The sequence below is a fragment of the Rhinopithecus bieti genome, unplaced genomic scaffold, assembly GCF_001698545.2.
Source record: "Rhinopithecus bieti isolate Rb0 unplaced genomic scaffold, ASM169854v2 scaffold_24306, whole genome shotgun sequence".
Classification (NCBI taxonomy): Eukaryota; Metazoa; Chordata; class Mammalia; order Primates; family Cercopithecidae; genus Rhinopithecus; species Rhinopithecus bieti.
The window spans coordinates 882,556-901,771 of record NW_016811898.1 but is presented as its reverse complement, the minus strand read 5'-3'; the positions used below and the strand labels follow the sequence as shown (position 1 = coordinate 901,771).

At 43.9% G+C, this 19,216-nt stretch overlaps 1 protein-coding gene across 1 annotated transcript in view; it reads left to right on the top strand.

Moving 5' to 3' along the window:
* The window catches only part of LOC108544245 (putative tetratricopeptide repeat protein 41), a 90,154-nt gene that overhangs the window by 67,799 nt on the left and 3,139 nt on the right, over positions 1-19,216 (top strand). The window contains 5 exon segments of the mRNA XM_017895296.1: positions 3,012-3,159; positions 4,374-4,450; positions 4,453-4,482; positions 4,485-4,527; positions 8,371-8,504. Of these exon segments, the coding sequence (XP_017750785.1) occupies positions 3,012-3,159; positions 4,374-4,450; positions 4,453-4,482; positions 4,485-4,527; positions 8,371-8,504 (432 nt within the window).

Genomic DNA, 19,216 nt, shown 5'->3' with positions numbered 1-19,216 from the left:
GTCCAGGTGGGCTCAACAGACTTGGGCTTGGCCCAGGCAAGCGTCTGAGGTCAGCTGGCAGGGCTGATGGGGCTGGCTGGTCCAACCTTACTTAATTGTCTGGTGGTTGTCTGGCTGGGATTACAGGGGTGGCTGGGCCATGTGTTCCTCATCCTCCAGGAGGACACCCTGGTCCTCTTCACTTGGCAGCTCACAGGATTCCAAGAGGGAGAGCAGAAGCCTAGACTTAGGCTCAGAACTGGTACAATGCCTCTTTCCACCGCATTCAGTTGGCCAAAGGAAGTCACCAGGCTGTGTCCATCTCTTGATAGGAGGAAGTACAGAGTAGCATAGCATGGCAAAAGGTAGTTGGGTAAAGACTAGTGTAGAGAATTGCAGCTGTTTCTGAAATCTGCCCCATGGCTAGAAGATCAAAGGTCCCTTGGGCAATTCTGCCCCATGGCTAGAAGATCAAAGGTCACCTTGGGCAAGCTACTTACCCTCTCTAAGGTTCTCATCTGCAAGTTCACTTTTGTAGCCATAGTTATCATTTGTTGAGTGTTTACTGTGTACTTTATGCTGATGATCTCTTTTATCCTCAAACATACCTCATAGAGCATGTATAGCTGAATGTCAGAGAGATTAAATAACTTAAACTACGTCAGCTCCTGCAGCTATCAATCTGAAGCTAGGCTGTCTAGTCCAAGTTAGACCCCAGAGCACGTCTGGGCAACTCCTTGTTGGACAGAATTTCTTCTAGACATTTATGAAGCTCTAATCCTTGGTATATAGAGTCTAGCTTCCAAGTTGTTGTCTTAATGCAGGCAAGCCTGGTCACAGATATGCTGGGACCTTAGTGGCAATCAGGGCCACTTATGTGGGAGCTGGGCCTGGCCCTCCAGAGGCAGCTGAAGAGTCCAGAATGCAGAGTTCCAAGGGGTCAGGCCACCATGGCTTGGTATATGCAAGTGTTAATTTTCCAAGGAGACCGAATGAGCAGGGGTAGAGTCGCGGGGGCCTGGTAAAATGGGATGCTAGGAAGTATTGGTGTCATTTGTGGCAGCTTTGATAGAAGCAAACTGTAGTTCTGGTCCCCTGGCAAGGGTTAGGTGTGGGCTTATGGCTTGAGCAAGCAGATGAAGAGGTGGGAGTGAGGATTCCACACTGACCAGTATTCATGCACTCAAGAGCTGTTTACCGAGTGCCTGCATGCACCAGGTGCTATGCTGAGTCCAGAAAAGTGGTCTAGGCAGGAGCACCAACTCTACCCTCTAAAGGAGGTACTACAGAAAATGTAAGTGAGCCAACCCATGAAATGATTGCAAGCTGTCATAAATGCAAATAAGAAATAGAACTAGAGCATTGATGTGTATGTGTGTGTTGGTGGGGGAAATATTTGTGAAAGGCAGATCAAGATGCCTTTTTAGGGAGGGGACAGTGAAGCTGAGACCCAGTGGACTATCGGAGCCACATGTGGTGAGGGAGAGAGCAGTCTTGGTAGAGGGAAGAACATGAGATGGGGGAGGGCTAGGCCTGTCCTAGAAGTGGAAGGAAGCCTCAGTGAGCAAAGAGCAGGAGGCAGCTGGACCCTGATTGTGCAGGGTCTTGGGCTTTGGGCCTTGGGCCTCGGGCAGGCATTTAGATTTTGTTCTAAATGCAAAGGGAAGCCATTGCAGGGACTTAGGGTGGTGATGACACCTCTGATTTCTGTCTTGAGATCACTTTTGCTGCTGCATGGAGAATGGATTACATGTTGGGTAAGAGTGGACACAGAGAGACCAGTTACGTGACTGTCCTGCCCTGGTGTCCAAGTGCAAGGCATGAGGCCCTGGGTGGGGGAAGACAGAGAAGCCTACAGTGGGCATTGGGCAATGAATTAGGCACTACTGATGATGGTGAGAGATGCTACTTGATAACTTAATGCTAATCCTTCTTAATGAAGCCTGAATTCCACAGCACAAGGAGTTAAATCTGCTCTTCTGTGCTGCCAGCAATGCTCTAATAACACCTTCTTGGAACATTATTCTATGAGTCTGCTAGAGCTGCCATAAAGATTAGAGGACCACAGCCTGGGTGGCATAAACAATAGCAACTTACTTCTCAAAGTTCTGCAGGCTAGAAGTCCAAGGTCAAGGTGTCAGCAGGGTTTTGTTTTGTTTTGTTTTTCTCCTGATACCTCTCTCTGTGGCTTGCAGATGACTGCCTTCTCCCTGTGTCCTCATATGACTTTTTCTTGGCGTGTGTGTGTGTGTGTGTGTCCATCCTTATCTCCTTTTCTTCTAAGGACACCCATCATATTGGATTAGGGCCCACCCTAATGACCTCGTTTTAGCTTACTTCTTTAAGGATCTAATTTGCAAATACTATCGCATTCTGAGATACTGGGGGTTAGGACTTCAACATACAAATTTTGAGGGAACTCAACTGAGCCCAAACAATTATTTCTTTTTCTCTTCCCATAACAAAGTATGGCTTAAAAACCACTTTCGACTTTTTAGGAGTCTGTATTATTGTCAAAATATTTAACTCTCAATAAAGGAACAAAATTACGGGGCCTTTGCAGAGAGTGCATTCCCAAGGCAGTGCGTATCTAGGCACAACACATTCTTTGTTAATTGGGTTTGTGAGACTCCTTCGTGTGCTTCTTGTTATAAGGCTGTATAGTTCTATTGTGTCTTATTGCAGGGCTGTACTGGCTGCCTTCTGTAGGGCTCAGTTACCTTGGTGATAACTGGTTTCATTGTATCCATATTTTCACTCTATTTCTGATCTGTTCATTTGCAGACAAACTCAGAATTTGGTTTCAATCTATTGTCTTGGCTCCTTGGCTCTAAAACTGCTGTGCATACACAAACATGTTGCATGAAAACCAATGTCTGTGCAGTATATGTCAGTAGTGGATTCATTAAGAAAAACCTGCCTATTGCCACTGATGAAATGATATTAAATGCCATGCTTATTGACATCTTAATTCTTTTGTGGAAAAAAAAACCCCTTAAGCATCATATTCTTTGCCAATTTATTCCCTGCAGTCAGAGTTTTGAACAACCTGGCAAAGTCAGCATCTGAAGAATACTTGAAAGAAAACCACATTTTGGAATATGCAACTGAAATTTCCAACTTACTGGATAACAATCCCCGTAATCAAGCTACCATGAAATACATCGAAGGTGTTCTAATGTAAACATGTATTAAAATTTTTTTTTTGTTTTCTGTACTAGCTTTTATTCTTACAATTAAGATATTTAACCTACATCTGTTCATCCATTTCCTGACTAACTGATTTAGTTAAGAAATGCTGATGGTTAACGTTTTCATTCTCTTGCTTAGTGGTTCTCAGCCAGGGGAAATTTTGCCCCCCCCCCCACCCAGGGGACTTTTGGCAATGCCTGAAGACATTTTTGTTGTCATGTCTTGGGGGATTGTTATTGCCATCCAGTATGTAGGGGCCAGGGATGCTGCTAAACATCACACAGGCCGGATGCGGTGGCTCAAGCCTGTAATCCCAGCACTTTGGGAGGCCGAGACGGGCGGATCACGAGGTCAGGAGATTGAGACCATCCTGGCTAACCCGGTGAAACTCCGTCTCTACTAAAAAAGAAAATACAAAAAAAAAAACCCTAGCTGGGCGAGGTGGTGGGCACCTGTAGCTACTCCCGGAGAGCTGAAGGCACGTGAGAATGGCGCTAAAGCCCGGGAGGGCCGGAGCTTTGCAGTGAGCCACGCCTCGCCCGCACTCCAGTCTGGGCAACAGAGGCGAGACTCGTCCTCAAAAAAAAAAAAAAAAGAAAAAAACAAAAAAAAAAATCACACAATGCACAGGACAGCCCCCCACAATGAAGATTTATCCAGCCTAAATGTCAGCAGTGCTGAGGGTGAAAATAGTGCTCTAGTTTTAAAATTTTTTTTAAGAGTCAGGGATCTTGCTCTGTTGCCCAGGCTGGTGTGCAGTGGTGCAATCATAGCTCACTGAAAGGGGCTCAAGCGATCCTCTTGCCTTAGCGTGCCCAGTAGCTGGGACTATAGGTATGCACTACCACGCCTGGCTTATTTATTTATTTATTATTTTTTTAGAGATGGGGTCTTGCTATGTTACCCAGGCTGATCTTGAACTCCTGGCCTCAAGCAATCCTCCTGCATCAGCCTCCTGAGTAACTGGATTATAGGCAACAGCCACCACGCCCAGCTCTCTAGTTTTTTAAAAACGATGTACAAATTTCTTATAAATCACTTTGAAGTTCTTGCATCTCTACTATTATAAATTGCTCTTTTTTATATTTTCCAGGACAGACTTTTTAATATAAAATCCAAGATGTTTATGAGAATTATGATTGATTGCACAATGAATGTAACCAACATGCCCAGTAAAAAACGCACATGTGTTTTATTTTCAGGTTCGTTGCTGGAAATACCTCTCTTGCAAAAATGAAACTTCAAGAGTGCTTAAATATCAGGAAAAGCTTGTTTGGCAAGAAAACATGCTGGTTGGAGAAGTTATGGAATTTTAGCAGATTTGCTATTTTTTCCCCAGAGAGATAGTAAAAGTAAGTTTTGTGAAATGTTTCAAGAAGTGTGTCTCCCTGTCTCCCCGCCAAAAGTGCCCCCACCAGTGGCAGGGAGGTCTGGGGTTACCCCTCAGGGGTAACTCTGGTAATACTACTTTGGCTCCAGCCCTGCTCAGAAGCCTGGGGATTCATCCCACCATAATGTATTCAAAAGGAGCTCTTGGACTGGGTATGGTGGCTCACACCTGTTAATCCCAGCACTTTGGGAGGCTGAGGCAGGTGGATCACTTGAGGTCAGGAGTTTGAGACCAGCCTGGCCAACATGGTGAAATCCCATCTCTACTAAAAATACAAAAATTAGCTGGACATGGTGGCGCGTGCCTGTCGTCCCAGCTACTTGGGAGGCTGAGGCAGGAGAATTACTTGAACCTGGGAGGTGGAGTTGCAGTGAGCTGAGATCATGCCACTGCACTCCAGCCTGGGCGACACAGCAAGACTCCCGTTTCGAAAAAAAAAAAAAAAGGAAAAGGAGCTCTTGGCTCACAAGTGGTGTGGAGGTTCTGGCAGTGGAGAAAGGACATAGGAGTACAATGTGGTTGTAAGTGGTTCCCAGTGCCACTCACAGGCCTTGTGAGGAAGATGCTCTTACTTCTGGATCTCTACGCAGCCCTCAGCCATGGCCATTGTCTATGGTACCACACCATCCTGCTCTCTCTTCTGCAAGACCTAGGCCAGAGCCTCCAATGCCTCAGGTCATGTTCACCAGTCACCCTCCGTTACTCAGGGAGTCCTCTTGTTCTCCTGTGATGTGCGGGGTTCCCCTCAGTGCCTCACACTTGTAGGTGCCACCCTCCAGACCGACTGAGTGTGAGCATCTGCCAGGGCTGACCGCTACTTTTCTTGGCAGGTTTGCTATGAGAGAAGGTTCTTTGTGAACCCACAGAGAGCCATGTACACACTTGCTTCCATAGCCGACTTAACTGCCTGGATGATCAGGGATGCGTTTGGCTACGTTACGAAGTTGTGAAGTTTTGTTTTGGTAGCCTCTCTTTCCTCCTCTCCCTGAGTTCGTTTCCTGGGCTCTAAGTTTGTCTCAGACTGAGTGCATCAGCCCCACCAGGACCCAGGGCTTCAGCTGCTGTTCCATTAGGTGAGGGTTCTCTGTTCCCTGGCTTGCTTTTCCATTTCCATTTTCCACGTTCCTCCATGTCATTTTCCTCCCACCCAACAGGTGACCTCTTGCTGCTTTTGCTTCCAGGAAGAATAGGATATTGATCGTCTCTTAATACTTGAGTGCAAATCAGTATTAACCCTTTTTAAAAGGCATTTAAAGGGTAACTACCTTTTAAAGAGTAGCCCAATTAAGGGAGGACCTAAGGGTACAATAGGGATGCTATATAGTAGTGGTGAGATGGTGGGCTCTGGAGTCTGAATGCCTGAGTTCACCTTTTATTTCTGCCACTTAGTAACAGTGACAAGTTACTGTTAAGGTCAAGCACTCAACGTCTTGGTATCTCATTCATTTCCTCCTTGGAAAAATGAAGGAAGTAACAGTATCTTCCTGGCAGGATCTTTGTGAGGATTAAGAGATCCTATATGTAAAGAGCTTAGCAGAAAACCTGGCACACACTAAAAGAGTTTGATAAATTGAGTCATTCGTATTTTATTATTTTGCTCCCCAGCAAGTGTTTTTTGAGGCACTTGACACCACATATGCCGCCTCTTACTCATACTAAGACCAGCACTGTGAGCAGAGAACAGGACTTTCTTTACAGAAGCAGAAAGCTTGACTGTAGAACTGTTGCCTCGTAAAATAAAAATCTAAACACGTAGCATACTGACTGAGTCATCTCTCCTGCCTGGCTGCCCCACCCCAAATCACGACACTGAGAACTGCTGGACTATTCCTCATGGCTGGACTTGATGACCATACATGGATGGCTTCCTCCAGGCCTCACTGTCAACGGCCAACCTTCGGAAGCAATGGAGAAGCCGGCCATCTCCTTGTTGAAGGTTATCCTTAGGTGACTCTGTCTTTCGTGTTGGTTCAAACCAGGAGACATTTTGTTACATAACTTGACTCACCACTCAAGCATGTGAGGGCCAGGGGCCCTTGAGATAGCACTCATGCACCACATAAATGATCCATGGGATCCTGAGGACCTTGTAGAAGGGGTCTGGGTAGAGTTGGACAAATGAGGTCAAATTAAAAAATTAAAGTTAAGAAAGCAGATGAGAGAAGAGTGAACAAAATGTTTTAAGAGGAACAGTGACAGATTCTTAGTGAAATGATTGTTGACAATCTACTTTCCCCCAAGCATTTGCCCATCCATCTGTAGTTATCCTTCAGTCAGCATCCTCGCCACAGTCACCTTATGGAATGGCAGCTGAAGCCCTGGGCTCTGGTGGGGCGAATGCACTCAGTCTGAGATGAGCATAGAGCCCAGGAACTTCTTCCCTTACCCAGCTTACCCATTTTGTCTCCTCTTATGAAAGTCATCAGAAACAACCCCAAAGTGTCCTCTGCAGTTTTGACCTTGTTGGCCCTCTCCTCTAAGCATTTGACAGAATTGAAACTGTACTCTCCTGGTGATCAAGCTGGCTCAGCTTCTTTTGTGGGTTCCTTTTCTCTCCCTGCCGCTTGCCCAAACATCAGCATCCTCCTGAGTTTGGTTCCTGGGCTCTATGCTAGTCTCAGAGGGAGCACATCAGCCCCACCAGGGCTCAGGCTTTCAGCTGCTGTTCCGTAAGGTGAGTGCCCTTTGTCTCCATCTTCTCAGGCCTCCGTCATCAGCAGCAGCCATGTGCTTCCATCTGTTTACTGGACATCTTCACCTGGGTGTTCCACTGGCACTCCAGAGTCAATGTGCTCAAGACTGGACACATCCACCCCTCACCCCCTGACAGAATTCTCCTTCTCCCACCTCACTTGGTGCAGACACCATGGCATCATCTTAATGATCCATCTTAGCAATGTTTATCATCAGTCACTGTGCTGACACAGTACACTCATTTTCTCGTTTGATCCCCGTAACAACTCTGTTATCTGATTTTTTTTTTTTTTTTTGAGACAGGATCTTGCTCTCTCACCCAGGTGGGAGTGTGGTGGTGTGATCATAGCTCACTGCAGCCTTGAACTCCTGGCCTCAAGTGATCTTCCCGCCTTGGCCTTCCAAAGTGTTGGGATTACAGGCATGAAGTACTGTGCCTGGCCTATTATCCCCATTTTGAACATGAGGAAGTTGAGGCTTAGGAGGCTGAGATCCTTGCTACCCAGCTCTTAGGTGTCAGGGCCAGGGTTAGCACCTGGGAAGTCTGATTGAAGAGGCCCTGAGCCTGACCACTGTGGCCCACCGCCACATCTGCCTGACTTTAGAGCTTGAGCTCTTAACCACATGACTCTCTGCACACATAACAGCCCCCCAGCACCCCCAGCATCAGCACCACCACATCCAGTGCAACACCACACCCTAGCCAATCTCCCTTTGTACCTGTGGCCACTGTGTCAGCTCAGACCTTCATCGATCTTCCTTTGGCCTAACTGGTCTCCCTGTCTGTGGCCTCACCTGTTTCAGTTTGTCCTCCACACTTCTGCCCGGGCAGATTCTAAAATGTGCATTTGATCATATCAGGCTCTTAATGAAAACTCTTCACTGTTAAAGTCAAAATCCTTAGGTTTGCACTCAAAGTCCTTTGCAGGTGGACTCCTGCTTCGCTCTCCAGTCTCTCCTCCTACCTCAAAGAAATTCTCAGAGGGCAAGGGTTAGTCATACTCATTTTGCTCCCCAGTCCTAACACCGGCATTCAGTAAATGTTTATTGAATGAATGAACAAATGCATGCCAGCCTTCTTTGATGCAAACTTTAATTAAATTTCTCTTTTCTAGATCCCAAAGGAAGCAAGTACTTAAATATTATAAACAAGTGATAAAAATAAAGGAAAATGCAGAAACTCTGGCCAAGTCCTCACTCCTCAGGAAGCAGCTGAACATCAGCCTCAGTGATACGTTGTGTAAATTAGGTAATCGCGCCCATCTATTTGTTATAAGCAGGTGACTTTTCCCTTTGTTTCACCTGCATACTTCGCTTATTTTTAAAAAGGCTCCATTTTTGAACCAAGCAACTCCTGTTTCACAAACTTTAAACTATTTTTGCTACCTACTTACGTTCTCCTAGTAGGAAAGATATCTCTTAAAATCGTTTCCAAGGCCGGGCGTGGTGGCTCAAGCCTGTAATCCCAGCACTTTGGGAGGCCAAGATGGGCGGATCACGAGGTCAGGAGATCGAGACCATCCTGGCTAAAACGGTGAAACCCCGTCTCTACTAAAAAATACAAAAAACTAGCCGGGTGAGGTGGCGGGTGCCTGTAGTCTCAGCTACTCGAGAGGCTGAGGCAGGAGAATGGCGTGAACCCGGGAGGCAGAGCTTGCAGTGAGCTGAGATCCGGCCACTGCACTCCAGGCTAGGCGACAGAGCGAGACTCCGTCTCAAAAAAAAAAAAAAAAATCGTTTCCATCCCATTTTCATTCTTTTGTAGGCTGGGCTCCCTTGCTTGGGCACCCCTCCCCCGTCAGTATAGCTTCCCACCTTTCTTCCACTTCTGTCCTAAGACATTGTTTCTACTGTATATGAATAGCTTTCCATACCTTTTCATCTGTGATGCTAAAGTAACATGTGACCAAAAATAACGACATGGCTTTTCACAAGGGCCCACCCTTGATTTTAGCTGTAAGACATAGGTCTCGGCTGTGCGCAGTGGCTCATGCCTATAATCCCAGCACTTTGGGAGGCCGAGGTGAGAAAGTCGCTTGAGGTCAGGAGTTTGAGACCAGCCTGGCCAACATGGTGAAACCCAGTTTCTACTAAAAATACAAAAATTAGCCAGGCATGCTGGCACACGCCTGTAGTCCCAGCTACTCAGGAGGCTGAAGCAGGGGAATTGCTTGAACTGGGAGGCAGAGGTTGTGGTGAGCCAAGATTGCACCACTGCACTCCAGCCTGGGCAACAGAGCGAGACTCCATCTCAAAAAAACAAAACAAAACAAAACACTATCGGGGTCCTGACGTCTCATTGCCACAGGGCATTATCTGTACTTCAACCAAAACAAGTAATTTTCAACCAGGGATGATCTTGCCCCCAAGGATGAAAGTCTGGAGAAATTCTTGATTGTCATGAGTGGAACTCGGGGGGAGGTTGGGAGATGGGAGTGCTACTGTCATTTAGTGGGTGGAGGCCTGGGATGTGGCTGAACATTTTACAATGCCCAGGAAAGCCTCTCACAACAAAAAATTATCCACCCTCAAATGTCAGTAGTGCTGAGGTTAAGAAACGCTGACCTAAACCAGCTACTTTTCCCAGCATGTGTGCTTATCATCTGTTTTACAAGAAAACATGATTGCTTTCAGGGTAGTCACTTGCTGAGGAGGAAAAAAGCTTTAAATGCCTGATATCTGTAGGAAAGAATATTTTCATGTGTAGATTCGGGAATGTGTGTGTGCATTTTTTTTCCCACTAAATGTTTCTAGGCTGAAGCAGTTTTACAAACAGAAAATACTTATACAAATTTAGAGAAAGTTTATGGACAAAGAACTAGTATATTTAATCTGATTGTTTCATATAATATTCTGTTATATAACAGCTTTTGTGTCTGGTCTGTGATGGAGGAATAATATATTCATTTACTTTCAGATATGAAGGCATCTTTAATAGCAGCAATTGCAGTGTTTTTTTTTTTTTTGTGACCTCTTAAATAAGTCTACATTTCAATTTTGCAGTCAATACTCACGGTGGTTATGACCAAGTATTTTTATATGAGGAGTCATCTCTTGCTGCTATTTCTCGCCATTATCTCCTGCTGTTGATTGAAGTTGATTCCTTTAATATAAGGTCCACTTCAGGCCCACAGGAACATTGTAGATGGTTAATCCAACTGCTAATGTGAGATTTGTATGCTGTGGTTTCAGTCGGTGATGGTGAGAGCAAATCAATAACTTTGGTATACAAAGGCAAGAGTGGAGGGAGGGAAATAAGTCTGTTTATGAAGACCTCTGAACCAGCTGTCCTTCAACATGTAACAAGTATTTTTAGTTTTCCTACCTTTGGTGGAAATTTTCTATCTAAATGGAAATGTGCCTGAGTGGACTCCATAAAATAAGAAGTAAGCCAGAGCCGCAAATTGTTGGGACTCCTCACCATTAATCATTTTTAAAGATATCTTAGGCCCTCTGCAGTAAAGTGTTACCAAACATTAGTCCTCAAAGCAGTTCACTTTGAGGTCAACAGCTATGTATTTTTCATGGGAGTTGGATTATATTATACTATGTATAATATAATATACATGTATAATTATGCATACTATGGTATACATATATTACACTGCATTTATTCAGCAAGCCTTTAAGTACTTTATACATTGTAATACATATCAGGATGATATAGTGGTATTATCTTACCCAACTAGATTGTTGATCTGGGGTGGTTTGGGAGAATAATTTACGCTATAAAGAAAAACAATTCAACTGGGTGTGCTGGCTCGTGCCTGTAATCCCAGCACTTTGGGAGGCCTAGGTGGGAGAACTGCTTGAGCCCAGGAGTTGAGACCAGCCTCTGAGCAACATGGCAAATCCCCATCCCTACAACAAATACAAAACATTAGCTGGGCATGGTGGCTCGCACCTGTAGTCCCAGCTACTCAGAAGGCTAAGATGGGAGGATCACTTGAGCTAGGGAGGTCAAGGCTGCAGTTAGCCAAGATCCTGCTATTGCACTCCAGCCTGAGTGACAGAGTGAGATCCTGTTTCAAAAAAAAAAAAAAAAAGAAAACAATCCATACCCCCGACCTCCAACCACCCACTTGATGTACACAGCATGAAGCCATCCACATGAAGGCAACTGAAATGATTGCTTGCATCTGCCTTTGTGACTTTGGACTGTGGCTCTTACATGAAGCTACTATTAATATTTGCTTCCTTTGTCTGTAGCTTGTCTCCATCATGGGGCAGATCCTTGGGTGCCCTGCAGGGGAGATACCCATCACTTTGAAGTGGTCCCCTAGGTTATCCAATGTGACTTTTCTGAATGCCATATGGCTTGTATTTTAATTCATCCCAAACATACCTTCTAAATTTGGTAAAAATCTGTCTTGGTCTTTTCTGGATGCAGTAACAGATAAAGAGACATACAGATGGACACTAGGTTGCCCATGCTCAAAGGATTGTACTAAGTGCTCTGCAGGATACAAAAACAAAGAAGATAACTTCTGTCTTCAACTTCAAGCAACTTTTTGTTGTTGTTGTTGTTGTTAGGTGGCAATATAAACCTATAATAAAAAATATAACACATGAAAGATTTAAAGCATAGCCTAGCTGGAGGGGATTGAACTGGGTTTTGGTTTTATCTTGGCCATGGTCAGCTGTGTGACCTGAAGCAAGTCACAATGCCTGTGGCCCAAGTCTGTTCCTGGGCCCCATCTGTAAAATAAGGGCGTTGCGTTCTTTAAAGTCCTCAACCGAGTTAATATTCCATGCCTAAATGTGGAAGACCATGGTCAGTAACAAGAGGATGTTAAAGGAAAATCTCTTGGAAGGGATCCTTTAGGAAGTGGAGGGCATAGATTGTCAGAGACAGGGGGCAATTCTAGGTGGGAGAACTACGGGAACAAAGGTAGGAATAAATAAGATGTGAAGGGGACCAATTGAGAGCCGTCAAGAGGGGCTGTGAGGAAGCATCGGGACAGAGGAGGTGTGTGGAGTGGGAGATAAACAAGAAAAACAGGCAGTGGTGGGAGAGTTGAGGCAATGTGCTGATTTGAAGGAAATTTTCTCCTGTAGGGAAGTGGAGACTTAAGACTGAGGAAGGCTTGGGGGCCAGTGATCCTCTAATGGGCTTGTTCTATTTAGGAAATTGTTTTGGAAACTCCTGAAAATTATTTAGAGCTCATCAAGGCTGTCTAAAGTCTGTCCACAAATGTGCAGTGAAGAGTTCCCTGTCCATCTTATGGAATTTAACCCTTACCCTTGTCACCCTCTAAGGTACTAAAGTAAATAGCACAGGTTGAGCATACTTAATCCAAAAGCCCAAAATCTAAAACTTTTTGAGTGCTGACATGATGCAAAAAGGAAATGCTCACTGGAGCATTTCAGATTTTGGAGTTCTGGGATTAGGCATGCTCAACTGGTAAGCGTGACGCAGATATTCCAAAATCTAAAAAAATCAGAAATCTGAAACCCTTCTGGTCCCAAGTATTTTGGATAAGTGATACTCAACCTGTACTTTACTACTTGAAATTATATATTTATCTGTTCACTACGGTTTTTTTTTTTTCATCTCTCTTTCTATAGAGACATGATCTGTCTTCTCCACCATTGTATACCCTGCTCTTAGAACAGTGGGTGGCACTTAGCAGGTACTCAATAAACACTTGCCAAATGAATGAATGTATGATGGAGGAAATGCCTCAGCTAATTCAGATTTACCCTCCCACTTTAGAAGTGCAGGTATTGATTATTAAGGGCATTTGAATGTTAATTACTTATATTCTTATCATTCATTTATTATAATATTTACTGCACCTATTAAGTGACAATCTCTATGTTAGTTCCTGGGAGTATAACAATGAACCAGACCCATAGAGACCAACGCTGCCTTCCCTGAGCTCACACTGGGGGAGAAGGCTGTCGACAACTTAAATACACAATTTAACTGCAGCTGTGGAAAACGTTACCATGGAGACAGCAGTTAGACAACTAAATGCACAATGGCTTAACTATAGTTGGGGAAAGTGCTATCATGGGAAAATACAAGTACTAACAGGTGACCTTGATCTGTCAGATGGAAGGAACGTGGGTTGGGGATGCATCTCAGGAAGTGATGCTGAAATTGGATCTGCAGGATGAGAGGTGGCTCACTAGTAGTGGGAGAGAGGGAGGAGAAGAGTCATCTAGGAAGTAGGAACAGAATTTTCGAGGCTGGGGGGCGTTTTAAGGTCCCAGAGTGCAGAGAGCAATGTGCGGAAGGAGGTGCACGAGGAGGATGTTAGAGAGATGCCGGGGGGTGGGTCGCAGGCCTCTCAGGCCCAGTCAAAGATCTGGGGTGTTACCGTAAGAGCAACTGAAAGCCAGTACAGGATTTTTGCAAAGTAGGTAAGTGTGAGGAGCCCAGAGCCTTTCCTCTAGCATAATCTTCACAAGAGCTTTCTAATATTATATTCTAAGGTCATTTTGTGGATCCAGAATCCATGAAAGAGTACAAAGGACGTGTTTGTGACACACATTTTCTCTTCCTCTCTGAGGTGCGTATTTTAACCTCTCAAACAGATTGTGAACTCCTGAGGGCAGAGGCCTTATCATGTATTCTTTGCATCTTCAAAACATCAGAAACAGCCCTAGCTGTATGTAGATGGGTGCTCTCTCACTGTAGGTAGGCTGAGAAGTGGATAGGCAGGTTCTTTCTGGGTAATTTGTCTTGGGTTATCCAATGGAAATGATGGCTCTGCTCTAGGCTAACAGTATTGAAAGAACAACCCAATTGTGCTTTTATCTATGGAAAACAATGATCTTTAGTTGACTTTTCAGATTTCATTTTAGAGTTCAGATTAATGATAATTGCTAGCTTGAATGTCGTGACACCTTTCTTGATCTTTTATTATTTTACTTTTTTGTTTTGAGACAGTCCCTATCACATAGGCTCTGGAGTACAGTGGCATGATCGTAGTTCACTGTCATCTCAAACTTCCAGGCTCAAGTAATTCTCTGGTCTCAGCCTCCCAAGTAGTTAGGACTATAGGCATGCGCCACTATGCCTGACTATTTTTAAAACATTTTTTGTAGAAATGAGGTATTGCTATGTGACCAGGCTGTATTATTACATTTGATCAACATGTATAACACAGTGTAATCTTCCAAGGGGTATGAAAATAGTGGGCTTCCAGTAATTTTTGGTAATTAAGATTTTAATTATAAAATCACATTTTTATATATGAGATTACAGTAAGCACATATTAAAATGACAGATTTGTGAGAGGGTGACAAATCCAGTTTCAAGTACAAACATTAACCTAGTAAGACTTAATTCTAGAGATTTTAGTAGGAACCCTAACTATAAAATGAAGATTTCTGTGATTAATGTTCTAAGCTACCTCCAACACAGAGCAATCTTATTGCCCTCCTTTGATGAGTGTTTTACATTTGGCTATTGAGATACCATATAAGTGGGAGAAAAGGACAGAAATGTGGCTTTTTCATGTTCCATTATATCAAGCTGAGTGTTCTGTACTGAACTGTTTGTTTTGGATGAAGTGTGGTAGATGAACATTATGTTACTTCTCTCTGCCTGGGATTCTTTTTAAAAGAAATGCCAACCATCTTAGTCAAATTTAGAAGGAAGAAATTAAACAAAGGCTCTAGTGTCTAGTGGGTGACTCTCAGCCCCTCTGAGAGTCAGTCCCTTCTCTTTGTTTCATTTTAAAATTCCCAGCTCAGCCAGAACCCTCTTCAACTACAGCAGTTGGTCTCTTAATCCAAGTCAGATAAATGATACAGACAAACCTTACATTTTAATTTTAATTTAAATATAAATCCATTCTTTCTCCAGACTTTTTTAAATGTATAATTAAAATCTCTCTCTCTCTCTCTTTCTCTTTCTCTCTCTCTCTCTTTAATGGGTCCTCTGATTGGAATTAGATGTCATCTTCTCAAAATGCATCACCCTCCATTTCTAGTTTTGGTTTCTGAAGGGTGACAACAATTTGATGCAGTCTGTGTGCAGTTTCCTTCTAAGTTGCCACCTTTTCCTCCCTCAATCTTTTGCAGTTGTCTTGTCCACTCATAATTTGGACTTATTTTTCTTAGCAGCTCAGGATATTGAGCCTTTCCCAAGAATTCAGTCTGGTTTTCAGAGAAAACAACTCCTTTTTATCTCATACTCATATCTTATTAATCTGCATTGCAGTCAATTAAATTACCTAATTAGACTGACATACTCAATTGACTCTGGGGTATGCCAGAACCCAACTGTTGGGAACAGAAGTATGCCAGCAAAGTAGAGATGAGCCTGCTAGCTGCAGGCATTTAGTGTTACCTGGACATTGGGGAGTATGTTTTATAGAAGAAATGGAGAACCCTGGTTAATCCAGCAAGCCAGTTTATGTGTGTTAACAGAGCTTACTTTTCATTTGTGTAGGCTTAATCATTTTTAATAGTTTATATATGCATAAACCCTATTGGCTGCAAAAGAATTGTCAAGTAGGCCTCATAAACTTAGAAAACTTTTAGACCTGGAAAGGGCTCTAAAGGTCACTGAACTAATTTTAAAGCTGAGGGAATAGCAGATATAACACATGACCTGCCCCAGTACATTTGACCAGATAATTCTATGGATTAGATATTATAATCATCGAGGCTCACAAAGACCAGGAACAGCTAGTACGTTGACCTAAGACTTGGCATGCATTTCTCTGACCCCAAGTCCGAAGCCCTTCCCGCTGTTTGTGAGCTCTAGGAGTTTGTGGTCTTGTTGGGGTGACAAGCACATGAAGAGAAGTGCAATCCAATGTGTTGTGTACTGTGACAGACACTGGAGAGGGCACAGGGACCCACAGAAAATAGGCAAGAAGGAAGACTTTCCAGAGACAGTGGCTTGGGCTGAGTTCTGACAGGTGCCTGGTGAAGAAGTTCATGAGGAGCATTTTAGGTAAGGAGGATCAGCATGAACAATGTCAAGGAAGGAAGAACTTGGGTGGTTTGAAACTCTGGAATGGGGAGAGTTGGGGAATGATGCTGGAGGAATCAGCATGGTTTACCAGGCTCAGGGGCTTGACAGGGCAGCTGCTGTAGGATTTCCAGCATTAAGGGGCATGAGTAAGTTTGTGTTTAGGATACAACAATCTTGTGACCAAATGGGGGATGGAATTGGTAAACTAAGAGGGGATGGTAGAAATGGAGAGAAAGTGTCAGATTTGAGACTTGGTAGGTAAATCCAACAGGCTCGGTGCTTGACTAGATGTGGGAGGTGAGAGAAAGCCAAAAGCATTTCCCAGTTTACGACTATATCATAGGTCAGTGCACCTGGGTGCATGATGCTGTTGGCATTGCAAGAGAGGGAGCACAGTTTGGTAGGGTGGGGTGGGAGCCACAGTGAGCTAATTTGGGGCCTGTTGAGTTTGAATTTTCTATCCAAGTAGAGACATTCAGTAGGCAGTAGGACGTATGAGTCTGGTGCTTAAGAGCTTGAAGACTGAGCCAGAGAAAACATCTGGGAGTCCTTAGTGTACACTGCTGGCTCAACTCAGTAGAATGGTTGAAAGAAGTAAGAAGAATGTGGGACAAGACAATGGCCAGAGGTAGAACTTGGAATAATGCCAGTATTTAAGGGGTGAGAAGAGGAAAGGGCTGTAGTAAAAGATGAAGAATGGCTCCAGAGGCAGGTCGAGAAGCAGTCAGATCATTGAAGCCAAGAGAGGAGAGTGTTGAGAACTGACCACCAGATTGAGAACAGACCACTGTGTTTAGCAACACAGAGGTCACAGGTAATGTTCAATTTTGGTGGTAGAGACGAAAGCCTGTTTAAGAGAGAACAATCTGTTCCCTCTGCTTAAAGGTGGGGCTTCTGCACAGGCCCATCTCCTTTAATTGGTACACTGAGTTCATGCAGAACTAGGGGAAGACAACAGAGGATGCTACTTGCCATCTGCAAGCAGGTCCTTTTGAGCCAGACTAGGCCATGGTTTCAGTAGAGAGGGGTGGGGGAAAGGACCCCTTAACCTCTCTGATTGTTTTCTTTGGAGCAGAAATTGAGGGCCCATGGAGACATCCAATAGCACCCTTTTACTTTTTTGGGACAATGATACACAGCTTTCTCCCTAACCTGTTTATAGATACACACATTTATGGAAAGAATAAGCAAACACTTCTAGGTTAAGTTCGTAGTTTAAAAAAGGAAAAAAGAATGAGCAAACACACTTAGTTTCTCAAACTTAAAGATTTTGGACAAAGAAACTTTAGACACAGCCTAATTATCAAACAAAAAGAAACGTTCAACAAAGAGCCTTTAGACAGTGCCAAACCTTCCTTCCTCTTTACAATTGCAGCCCATCTTCTAGAATGTAGACAGAGACCATGGGCTGTGATTGTCCTCACTTCTTAATCTCATTCGCTCCCAGCACAGAATAACTCAGTGGATGCTGCCCAGTAATGAACTATCCCTCCCGGGGTGGTTCATCCACTGAGTTATTCATTCAGGGAAACTTCCTGAGACCTCTGTCAACACTGGAGAGATTTCACTGTCACCTGGAGACAACTGCCTGGACTGTTGCTGTCGGCCCGGGAAAAAGTAAACATCTCTCACGCTGGACTGGCATTGCAAAAATCCACTTGTTAGGTGACAGCAGGTATTATAGGAAGCAAGAGGAACAGGACTTAATTTTAATTTCAGTAGAATAAAATTAGGAAAATTGTGCTTTAGGAGAGTACTTAATAGGATAGAGGACTCTCTTTGGATGAAATATCTTGTTTTGTTTTTCTAAGGAAATAATAAATATTCTACCATCTTTTTAATGTTAAGCACTGAAAATAAAGTGGGGAGACTAGGAAAACTTCCTACTTAAAATCTGAGAACAGATTAGTAAGAGTGTTCATGGGACCTTCCCCCCATCCCCACCCCCAATTCACATTCCACTGGAAATAAGATGGGTGTGGCTCTGTCCAGAAGTACGACATAGAAAAGGTAACTGATGCTTTTTTTCTAGATGTATTTTTATGGAAAATCATCCCTGGAACCAACAAAACAGGAAGAATAGTGTTCTCTTTTCTCACTTGTAGAAGTTGTGGTCCTGGATCCTAGGAACTTGAGTTGGAATCCCAGTTCTGCTATTTTCTTGGCTTGTGGACGTAACCTCTCTGAGTCTCAATTTTCTTACCAATCAAGAGGTTATAATACAGTCTACCTATAGGGTAATTGTGAAGATTTAATGATATAATGTATGCAAAACAGCCAATAGAGTACAAAATTAAATGTTAGGTTCCCTCGCCATCCAGGGCAAAGGTTTGAGGTGGGAAGAGGTTCAGTGACATCTCTCCAATTTAAATTCACCAATTCTGGTCTTTCCTCTTTTCTGGGTTGGGAGGACTGACTGGGTTGACCCAACTGGTACCAGCTCCAAGAAAAATGGGGTAAACTGGGGATGGAGATGAGGCAAGAATGTCCTTTCCCTGGCTTGCTTGCTGCCTGAGTCAGATTGCATCCAAGAAAGTTCTGAGGTCAAAGCTATAGGTCAGGTCTAGAATGGGTCACCAGGGAAAAGGGGCCTGAGGAGTTGTGTGTGGCCAAGATGGAGGCGGGTAGCAAGGGCATGAAGTAGTGTATGCAAAGGGCACCAGAAACTTGTCTGCATGAAAATCTCAATCCCATAGCAAGTCAGATTCTCTTCAGGGGACTTGGGCAGAATGAAGAGAGTCAGTCACACCTATGAATCTGGTTATTGGTGCCCAGAGTATCTCTGAGAATGGGTTCTGTGTTTGCCACCACATGACACATCCAGTTTCTATTTTTCTCCACTTTTTCTTTTAAGGCCAATGCAACTTGGTCATCAAGAACAGGGTAATTCACAAATGTCTTCTGTTGAGCTAGACTGAGGCACCTGGGAACATCACAGGGAGTCATGAAAATAGTTCAAAAAGAAGAAACATAGTCCCAGATCACTAAGCAGAGACAGCAGCTGAAATTTCCTATAGGATTTC